The 10,276-nt window shown below is 61.1% G+C and overlaps 1 protein-coding gene across 1 annotated transcript in view; it reads right to left on the bottom strand.

Annotated features, from left to right (window-relative positions):
- Nucleotides 1-9,064, bottom strand: part of SPATA20 (spermatogenesis associated 20) — an 11,829-nt gene extending 2,765 nt beyond the window's left edge. Inside the window, exons 1-14 of the mRNA XM_009279665.2 lie at nt 8,928-9,064; nt 8,598-8,662; nt 8,029-8,183; nt 7,652-7,795; nt 7,178-7,379; nt 6,950-7,080; nt 6,752-6,856; nt 6,173-6,247; nt 5,748-5,960; nt 5,403-5,595; nt 4,376-4,544; nt 3,706-3,914; nt 3,365-3,564; nt 3,163-3,243 (exon numbers count right to left, since the gene is read on the bottom strand). Coding sequence (XP_009277940.1) covers nt 3,163-3,243; nt 3,365-3,564; nt 3,706-3,914; nt 4,376-4,544; nt 5,403-5,595; nt 5,748-5,960; nt 6,173-6,247; nt 6,752-6,856; nt 6,950-7,080; nt 7,178-7,379; nt 7,652-7,795; nt 8,029-8,183; nt 8,598-8,662; nt 8,928-9,037 — 2,052 coding nt within the window. The 5' untranslated portion in view covers nt 9,038-9,064. The remainder of the gene's footprint in view (nt 1-3,162; nt 3,244-3,364; nt 3,565-3,705; nt 3,915-4,375; nt 4,545-5,402; nt 5,596-5,747; nt 5,961-6,172; nt 6,248-6,751; nt 6,857-6,949; nt 7,081-7,177; nt 7,380-7,651; nt 7,796-8,028; nt 8,184-8,597; nt 8,663-8,927) is intronic.
- Nucleotides 9,065-10,276: the final 1,212 nt, after the last annotated feature.

Below are 10,276 nucleotides of genomic sequence, written 5' to 3'. Positions count from 1 at the left end.
CCACCGCCCCTGCCAGCCGCAGAGCGGTGGCACGCACACCTCCCACCATGGCACTGCTTGCCTGGCGTGAGACATCCTCTGCCACCGGCCCCGGGGCCAGGAGCAAACCCAGCACCCACACCCAGCAGGGATGCCTGTGCAGCCTCCCCCGTGCCTGGCAGGGGCTGCCCTCACCCCCTGTGTCCCCAGGGAGTCACCGCGTCCCCAAGCCCTTGCCCTGGATAACAGCTGCTGCGGTCCCTGATGACCCCACATCTCCCCCTCGGCCCCTGCCTTGACCCAGCTCTGGCTCAGCTTGTTTCACTGCCTGCCTCCTGCTCCCCCCCCAACATCCTCCCCCCTCGCCTTTGTCTGGAATTAATTCCAGGAGTGATTAATTACCAATTCATGTCCAATCTGAAATTCATTATTCATTTTTCTCACAAGCTCCCTAAGGTCCTCTTGCGGGGCCAGGATGAAGGCGAGCAGCAGGCTAACAACACTCTGCAGCTGAGGAGATAATGGGATCCTTCATAATTACCCTAAAGACCATTAACAGGGCAGGGATCTATACCAGGAGCCAGGATCCAGACCTGGAGCAGGGATCCATCCCTCTCTGCTCCTGGCACCGGGACCCCCAGGGGAGCAGCCGCTGGCATCGCCCCTGGAGCACGTGCATCCCCGCGGCAGTGGCTGCTGCCTGCGGCAAAGGGCTCCTCTGGGCACGGGGTCCATTTAAACCTGCGACCTCAATGCCATTTTATCATTGGCGTCTCGTTACAGCAAGAATTTCAATGTGAGGTTTGTAAGGAATTAATTACTGGAACGACCTAATTAATTGTGTTCCTGCAGACAAGCCTAGCCCCCAGCACCCTGCCGGCACCAGGGGAGCGGGGGTGGCAGGGGACACAGCGGTGACGTTTCCCCAACGCCTTGGCAAAGCCGATTCCCAAAGCTGCCACGTCCGCAGAGCGGGTGACCCGGGGCTGCTCTGCCTCGGGCAGCTTCTCGGGGTGGGGAAGGAGAGATGGGGAGCAGCTGGAAGGGGCTGAAGGCAGGTGGGAAAAGGAGCACCCGCGTCTCCCTTCTCTGTGCAATGCAGCACAGAAAGAGGAATAGCTGTTGGGAAGCAGCAGGCTGCTCCTGAAGGCAGCGTGATCCTCTGAGCAGTGGGATTCTCCTCCCTTCTCTCCATCACCTCTGCCAGACGAGGAGCCATCACTACTGCCAGAGATCAGGCTGTCCGCGGGGAATGAGCATGGCACCGGGGAAGCCGCCGTGGGGCTGCGCTCCTCCGGGGAGAGAGCCTTCCCGGCAGAGATCCTCCTGCCACATTCCCTCTTCCAGGAAACAAACTCAGGCTGCCGAACGGGACGGCTCCTGATCCATCCCACCATCACAACATGAGGCACACACAAGGGCAGGCACGCCCAGCCCCCGGCCCTGCCTGCTGCCATACTCCAGCTGCAGCCCCCCCGTGCACCCCTCCACGCACAGCCCCCCTGCACGCAGCCCAGGCGGGCACCGCTGTCCTCAGGCAGCTCCCGAGCTTCGCTTCCCCCACAGAAATATCCATCCAGAGCACCCAGCCCTCCTCTTCCTCCATGCTCTGAGGAAGGCAACAGCCTGGGGGAGACGGACCTGCCCCTGAAGAGCAAGCATCCCCACCAGCCGGGCTTGTTACCAGCTTAGCAGGAGGGAACCAAGCTGCACGGGAGGAGAGGGAATGGCTGCGCTATTTGCTCTGCTCAAGACCCCGAAGCTGCCGGCTGCGTTCCCCCCCCCAGAGCCCACGTGGACTCAGGCGACCAACGGCTGAACCAGCTGCAGGGAAAGGGAGAGGGTTATTAGCAGCGGCGCTGGGCTCCCCGCTGCCACCACGTCCCTTCCCGTCCCTGCAAACTGGGTCACCCACTGTAATCCTTCACAGGGAGAGAGGAAGAGCGCGGGAGCAGAGGCCTCGCATGCAGCACGGGGACCGGCATGGCCAAGGGCGCTGCTGGACAGGAGATAGCGGAGGAAGGACGGAGAGCTGCGTCCCCGACCTGCACTCCCAGGCAGAAGTTGTGACTGTCCTCCAACACCGGCGTTGAACACCGCTGGGCACATAGGCAGAGGGTCAGGGATGAAAGCCTCCATGGGCTAAGCTAACGCGAGGACAGAGCAGGGAATCCCGTGCTGATGGCTCAGCCCTCCCCAGTTCACCCTAGCTGGGGTTACAGAGGGAAACTGGTGCTTTGGCCCCAGTGCCAGCTCCCCACACGCTGTGGCTCAACGTGCCAGTCGCTGGCACCAGGACCCCGACAGGCAGGGATGAATCCGGTCCAGAGGCTGAAATGCTGAGCCCCCTCGCCCACAGCCCAGCCCCGCTTCCCTCGGCTCAACAGCCTTGCCAAGGCGTGAGCCATCCATCCCCGGGGCAGGGACGCTGTTTGCTGAACGTGACAGGCGCCAGCTGCCGCGCTGCCCTTCCCTGCCAGCTCCGCGGGCAGCAAACAGTTCCATCCCCACGGCAGCACGGCCCCTCCGTGGGATGCACCGAGTGACGCATCTCTGAGAGGGGACGCAGACAAGAAGAGCGAGGCAGTAACCCCAGCGAACAGCGACAGCACAGCTGGGGGTAAAGCTTTTGGGAAAAGCCAGCCCCTCCCGGACGGAGGTACCCACAGCTGGAGTGAGGTATGGCCTTGCCGCTTCCCAAGGGTGCAAGGGTGGCTCCAGGCAGAAGGTGACCCAGACACTGGCTGCATCTGCACCGGGCATGACGCATCCACACCGGGCATGACACATCCGCACCGGAACGAAAGGTTTTTCCCTTGGGAGAGCAGTGCTGGGGACGCTGGGCTCAGGCTGAGAGCTGTGAAAACAGCCGGCAGCAACAGCAGCCGCTGCTGCAGCCACTCGCTGGGCTGCCAGCACTCTGTGCCAGGGAAAGGGGTGCAGGGGCTCAGCCATGGCCCTGCCGGCTGAGCTTATGAATATGGGAAGGACAGGATGCTTCACAGAAGGGAGGCAGGACAGAGGAGGAGGAGGAGGATGGATGCTACAGCCGCACTGGGAGAAAGGATGAAGGCACCAGCAATGCAGGCGGCAGCAGAGAGCGTGACGGCAGCTGGCAGGGAGCGGCTGCGCAGGGGCCAGGGGAGGGCTGGCAGGGCTGGCAGGCAGGGCTGGCACCTCTACCTTGTTTGGGCTGAAGACAGAGTGGACGCAGCGCAGCATCTCTTTCGTGTCTTCTCCTTGCGGGTCCCCACAGATAACGACCTGTCCAGGGAGAGCGTGGGTGGCAGGAGGGAGAAAGCAGAGCTGTGACTGCACCCACACCACCACCAGGCCCCCTCCCTGCGGCAGGTCCCGTAGGGGACACATGAGCCCCAGCCCGTACCTGTTTGAGGGTGTGATGGAAGACAGCGGTGGCCCGGGCCATCTCTGGCAGGGTTATCGGGATCTTCTGCAGCCTCTCTGAGAAGGCAGCCAAGATCTGCCCGGCTTTTTCCACCCACTCCGTATGGCCGGAGTAACAAGCTGCTCGGAGCAGGTTTGTGACAGTGACAGAGTTGGCCGTGGGCTCTGCTCCGTCTTGGTCTGCAGGGGACAACAGCTCCTCCATCAGCCCAATGCCTCACCACCCCAGGGCTCGGTCCTCCAGCCGGGCATCACCCCTGCCCTCCCTAAGCTGCCCCACACCATAACCCACGCAGAGCATGGCCGTGTCCCCAAGCTCACCATCCTTCAGGCGCAGGAGCAGAGAGGGATCGCCAGCCTCGCTGGAGAAATACGCAAAGCCTTTGGGGTCCCAGAAGAGCTTGTCTTGCATGTGCTGGAGCTGCAGGGCCCACTCCAGCCAGCCCTGCTCCAGTGAGGCTTCGTACAGGTCAAAGAGAGCCTGGATGACGAAGGCGTAATCCTCCAGGAAGCCCTGGATGGGCACGGCGCTGCAGCGGCAGATGGGAAAGGAGCATCAGGGTCTCTACACTGGCCAGGTGGGAAATGTTCTACAACCCAGCAAAGCCCTACCTACTGGTCTCTGCTACCCGAGGAGATGCCACCTTAGAGCTCAGTCCAAGATAAGCAGCGGCTGTGCCCAGTCATCACACAGCTCAGCCCCTGGTTTCTCTACAGTCGAGCGGCAGCAGGGGAGGGCAGGGGAAGGCTTCTGCCAGCTCCAAAGATGAGGAATGGAAAAGGATTTGACCCTAATTCCTCCTCACTGCGGGGGGGGGGGCACTAATCCATCCCAAACTGCACCAGAGGCAGTTCTGCACAAGGCAAACAGCCTCCCTCCCTCCAAGTTCAGTCCTGCCTGGAGGAGGGGAGGATGGGGACCACCGGGGGCCTGGGCAGCTCCCACAGGGTGGCCGGTAGGTCCGGAGGCACTCTCTGTACCGCTGCTCACCTCTGCTCCACCCTGTTGTCTTTGCCCCGGTAGCAGCTCCGCAGCAACCTCCCACTGGTGGGGTCGAAGAGGTGTCTCCGCAGGAAGGCAGCTGCCTGCACAGCCCGGCTCACATACTCCTGCTTGGCCAGGGCCGCCCCGGCCTGGGCAAAGCCCGAGATCATCAGCCCTGCATAGGCACAGACACGGGGAGAGGCTCAGGGGGGCACAAGGGACTGGCGGGGGTGTCACCGTCTTTCCTTTAAAGGATGCTCAGCATGAAGCTCATCCTCCCTGACATTCGAGGCAAGTCAGGGCTCAGTCATCAGCTCTTCCACTCAGTTCAAACCACTAAGAAAGTCACTTACTGTCACCAAAGAGAAGGACAGAGTGCTGCAAGGCCAGCAAGAGCTAAGCTTTTGCTTGTGGGCAGAAACAGGGCTTAAGAGAGTCTTTCTGTTTGCAGGACGTGGTATAATTCCAGCTCACACCAGCTCCAGACCCAGCTACCCAGGCATTTACTGCTGGGAACAGTGCCTAGGGTACTGCAGTTATTACCTGCGCAGGACACCTGGACGGACGGACACAGAGCTGTGGTCTCCCAGCTAATGCAGCAGTGGAGATGGGCTCTGTGCCCTGCCTGGGTCCTGAATCCCCAGTTCAGTCCCCTTCCCCAGAGCCCAACCGGGGGAGCCGGGCTGAGCCAGGGGAAGAGTTTTGCTGCTCTCTGCTGGCAACAGGGGAAGAAAATAAAGCCAGAGCAATATCCTGACCCTCGGCAGCCCCGTGGCTTGCAGGTGTGGGGCAGCTTCCCCCAGGCGTTCCCACAGCCCCGGACCCCAGCCCACCCACCTGCAGGACGCAGGACTCATTGCTACAAGCCCCCAGAAACGTGCTGGCCGCCGCGGCAGCCCCGTGGCTTGCAGGTGTGGGGCAGCTTCCCCCAGGCGCTCCCACCGCCCCGGCCCACCCCCCACGTGCTGGCCCCAGGCAGCCGCAGCAGGGTCTGGCCAAGGCACGCAGCCCCCGGAGCTGAGCCGCCTCTCACCGTTCCACGCCGCCAGCATCTTGGTGTCCATGTGTGGCCGCGGCCGCTGTGCCCGGGCTGCAGACAGCCTCCGCCGGCCCTCCCACAGCAGGGCACCGAGCCGCCCCAGCTCCAGCCCGAACCGGGCTGCCGTCAGCTCCAGGGAGGACTGGACAATAAGGACGTTCTTGCCCTTCAGCTCCTGACGGGGGTCCTGAAAGGAGAGCCCCGTTCTATGAACACTACCAGGCTGAGGAAGGGTTGGACCCCGTGTGCTTTGGGGCTGCTCTGCCATCCCCCCATGCCCAGGGGTGTGGGTCCCCCACCGATGCTCCCGGTACTGGGCAGGTCTTTGCCCTCCCTCACCTTCATGGGGCTCACGTTGCCGGTCTCCTTCACTCCATAGTGGTGCATGAAGACATCTCCCAGGGTCGTCCCCTCTGTGGCCCCCTCGACAGGGTCAGGAAGGAGAGCCCGGATTTCCTCAGCCTCCCACACACAGAAAGCTCCTTCTCGCTTCTCTCCGGATGCGGTGGTCGGGTAGGAATCCGCATCTTCTGCGCTGTAGAAACCTCCTGCCTGGGAAAAGAGCAACGGAGAGACCCTCCAGCTACCGGGACAGCACCTTCACCCAGCTCCCCATCACTGCTGGGCTGGCAGTCTGGCCAGCGAGCCACGGCAGTGCCCCAGACTGAGCTCAGCTGGGAAGGGAGGGAGGGAAAAGCAGCCCCGAGTCACGTCGCAGGGCAGGGTAAGCGTCTCCCTTTGGCCCAGCTCAGGGAACAACCTACCTGGTCACTCAGGTCCCGCGAGACGTAGAGCAGAATATCTTGGGCGACATCGGCAAAGAATTCATCGCCAGAGATCTGCGGGAGGCACGGGGCGGTCATCAATGTTACAAGGGGCAGAGGGGAGGCAAGAGACACAGCAAGATATAATAAGTGATTCTGATTTAAAGAGCTGGCAAAGGGGGGGAAACACATTTCTATGTCCAGGGATTTTAAATGTGGATGGATTCAGAGTAAGATCTCTGACATAAGTCTACAGGCACTGGAGAGCAACCCTGGAGTTACAGCAAGGTCAGAGGCAGCAGCACGTGTTTGCTGACTCTTGCGAAGACCAGCCAGAAGGCTGTTCCCTGCCCCATTATGCTCAAAACCCTGGGGCTAAATTGTCACGGATTTGTGCAGTGTTCCTGTCCGGATGAAAACCAGTAGATGAAGGGGAGCATGGGACTGCTCCGTGCCCATGGGACGGGGAACATCTTGGGGAACAGGCTTCAAAGCTGCTCCCTAAACCAAGCCAGCCCTCCCCAGCCAGCACTCAGCGTGCCACGTGAGCCCCCCAGCAGAGGGATGCCACGGCTGTACCTGAAACGCTCTGCTATACATAGCTGCCAGCTGCCCCTGGTCGTACAGCATCTTCTCAAAGTGAGGGACGTGCCAGTGCTGGTCAGTGGAGTAGCGGTGAAACCCCTGCAACAACCAAGTGGACACATCTCAACCCCACGCCTTCACCCCACGCCTCCTGGGCATGCCAGGGGTTTACCCCCGAGGCTTTCCTCCTACCTGACCGATGTGGTCATGGATGCCCCCATGGGCCATCATCTTGAGGGTATGCAGAGCCATCTGCAGTGCCCGGGCACCTTGTGGAGTTGTTCGGTGCAGGGCCCAGTACGTGAAGAGGAAATTCAAATTCACTGAAATACAGGGAGAAAGTGGGAGGCTGTGGGGTGGGCTCTGCCCCCCGGCGCTGCCCGCTCCACAGTGAGGCTCAGCAGCAGAGGCCAGACTGACCTGGGGTGGGGAACTTGGGGGATTCGGAAAAGCCGCCGTAGTCCTCATCATAGGAGTTGGAGAGCTGCTGGAAACAGGTGGCCATCACCTCTTTGGATGGTGGGGGTGACTCCTGGCCCCGCACACGGATCTCGGACCTGTATAGCAATGCTTCCAGGATCTTCTGGCTGTTCTCCAACAGGGCATCTTTGTTGTCCTTCCACTAAGATGCAGAGTGAGAAAGTCAGTTCCTCCATTTTTTGTCTCTCTTTCTGCTTCCTGCATTGCACCAGTCCAAACTGCACCTTCAGTTCTCGGTTCCCCTCCCCAGATCAGTCCCAATCCATCTCTAGCCCAGCCAAAGCTCTGACGTGTTCTCTGGGCTACTGTTTCTCATGACTGTATCTCTTAACTCAGTCACCCATCAAGCCCAGACCAATTTCCCTGCGGCCCCTTTGGTTGAGCACTGCCTGCTACGCCATTCCTGCTCTGTACCTGCTCTGCGATTCGGAGCAGCACGGTCCGAAAGCCAACACGATGAACTCCATCTTCGGGAGGGAAGTATGTACCCCCTACAAAGGGCTTGAGGTCTGGAGTCAGCCAGACGCTCATCGGCCAGCCACCTCCACCGCTGGTTGCCTGAAAGACGAATCACGGGTGCACCAAGGTCACGCAAGAGGCACCCTCTGCTCTGTACCCCTCTGGCACACACACGTGCCTCACTTGAGGACAGATGTGTGCTTCTCTCCATCCTTGTGATCGTGGATGGCCCTATTCAGACCACCCCACATAATGGTTCTTCTTGCCTGAGGACCACGAACCTCATCCTGAAACAGTTAAAGCCTCCCGAGCCCTGCCCGTGCCTCCCTTACCTGCACGAAGGTCATGTACACTTTGTCCACATCTGGCCGCTCCTCACGATCCACTTTGATGCACACAAAGTTCTTGTTCATAATCTCCCCGATCTCCTTGTTCTTGAAGGACTCCTCCTCCATCACATGGCACCAGTGGCAGGTGGAATAGCCAACTGAAAACAAGCTCGGGCGAGTGAGGAAAGGCCCTTTGCGGGGAGCAGGACAGGCGTTATGGGGAGATCGCTCAGAGGTGGGACACCCTGCTATGGGGAACAGCTGCTGCCCCCCTGGAGAAGAGGTGGAGGAGAAAGGCCTCCTGCGAGCATGGAGGCTTGCAGGGCCTCCTGGGCTCTCCAGCTCTTGCTCCTAAAAACTGGCCGAGGACTCTGGTAGCCAGGAGGGCCCCTGGATGCAGCCCATCTTCAGCGAGAGCTATTAAAGCCCTCTCTTGCTGGCAGAGAATTAGTGCCCAGTGTTCAGCCTTACCTATGCAGTTATTCACACACCAGCTCAGGACACAGCCCGGCTTATCTGGTCATCTACTGCACAACACGTGGGAACACGAAATACGTCTTGTTTCTGGTTACCTGACAGGAATATCAGCTTGTTTTCTTTCTTTGCTTTATCAAAGGCTTCCTGACTCCAAGGGAACCTGTGGAGGGAAGACAAGAAAGGAGCTTCAGGGGTCACTGCTGCCAGGATTCACGGGCTCCTCTAAAGCTGCCTGAGAAGCCGCTGCCTGGTGGAGAGCGGTCAAGACAGCCGGGGGCATGGCTGGCTCAGGAGCATGGACCCCAAGCCTGTGGGGAGCTGGACAGGAGGCCACACTGCTTCGCCTGCCATCGCTTCCATGGCAGCAAGTCCCTCAGCCCCACGGACACGGGACGAGGAGGGAGAAAGACACGAGTCGCTCTTACCAATCCACGGGGTTGTGAGCGTGCTGCAGGAGGTAGGGGGACTTCTCGTTAATCAGGCGGTTGGTGTGACGAGGGACGCTGGGGGGGCTGGTTGTCCCCCCCGTGGCCATGGTGACGCTCCCCGTTAGAAACACGCACCTGCGACGCCAAACAGGCTCATCATTTCCTTGCTCACCACAGCGAAGCGCAGCCCCTGGAGAGAGCCGTGACACCCCAGACCAGCACCACCTTCACCCAGGCTCCCTTGGGTGCCCAGCATGGCCCCGGAACAGGGTGCCGCTCCCTGCTATTTGCCCCCTGTGCCAGGGAACCGCTCTCAGGCCCAGGGCTGGGCAGCTCCACTGGGGCTCAGTCCACCTCCGTCCCCCCCCCAGGACCCCTCCGCCAGGGCAGCAGCCCCTGCAAAGTCTTCCCCACTTGCTGGAGGCTCAGGCGAGGCTGCTCTTCCCATGCTCGCCATCCCCAGGGCTCCCTCCCCTCCAGCCCCCAACCCACCACTGGCATCCTTTGGGGGCACAGTCACCCCTGCGCAGCAGCCCCTGCAAAGTCTTCCCCACTTGCTGGAGGCTCGCTGCTCGCTGCTCTTCCCATGCTCGCCATCCCCAGGGCTCCCTCCCCTCCAGCCCCCCACTGGCAACTGGCATCCTTTGGGGGCACAGTCACCCGACAGCCGCGGGCAAGGGAGCGCGGGATTTGACCCACCACTGGCATCCTTTGGGGGCACAGTCACCCGACAGCCGCGGGCAAGGGAGCAGCAGCTGCGGGATTTGTTCCGTGTGTCCTCAGAGAGGAAAATCCCCTCCCGCGGGTGCCGGGGTAGGTGCGGGGTCAGGGTGCGGGCAGGGCGGCACAGGCTCTTCGTGGCGAGGGGAGCAAGGGACAGGAGGGGACCGGAGTGATCCTCCTGCTGCTGGGCGGGATGCAGGGGTGGGGCGCTGGGATGCCGGAGGGGGCGCGAGAGGGGTGCAGGAAGGGGGTGCAGGGACTATGCAAAGTCACGCAGGGGGGTACAGGGATGCAGGGAGGGTTTAGTTAGGGAGGATGCAGGAGGGGTGCAGGGAGGACTTAGGGAGGATGCAGGGGGACGCAGAGGGATGCAGGGAGGATTTCAGGGAATACAGAAGGGGTGTAAGGGTGCAGAGAGGATTTAGGAAGGATTCAGGGGGGTATGACTATGCAAAGTCATGCATGGGGGTACAGGGATGCAGGGAGGGTTTAGTTAGGGAGGATGCAGGAGGGGTGCGGGGGGGGGTTTAGGGGAGATGCAGGAGGGGTACAGGGATTGCAAGGATGCAGGGGAGCATTTAGGGGGATGTGGGAGGTGCAGGGAGGATGTAGGGGATATAGGA

This window comes from Aptenodytes forsteri, unplaced genomic scaffold (genome assembly GCF_000699145.1).
Source record: "Aptenodytes forsteri isolate BGI_AS27 unplaced genomic scaffold, ASM69914v1 Scaffold563, whole genome shotgun sequence".
NCBI classification, from domain to species: Eukaryota; Metazoa; Chordata; class Aves; order Sphenisciformes; family Spheniscidae; genus Aptenodytes; species Aptenodytes forsteri.
The sequence above is the reverse complement of the archived record's forward strand: the minus strand, read 5'-3'. Positions and strand labels throughout refer to the sequence as shown.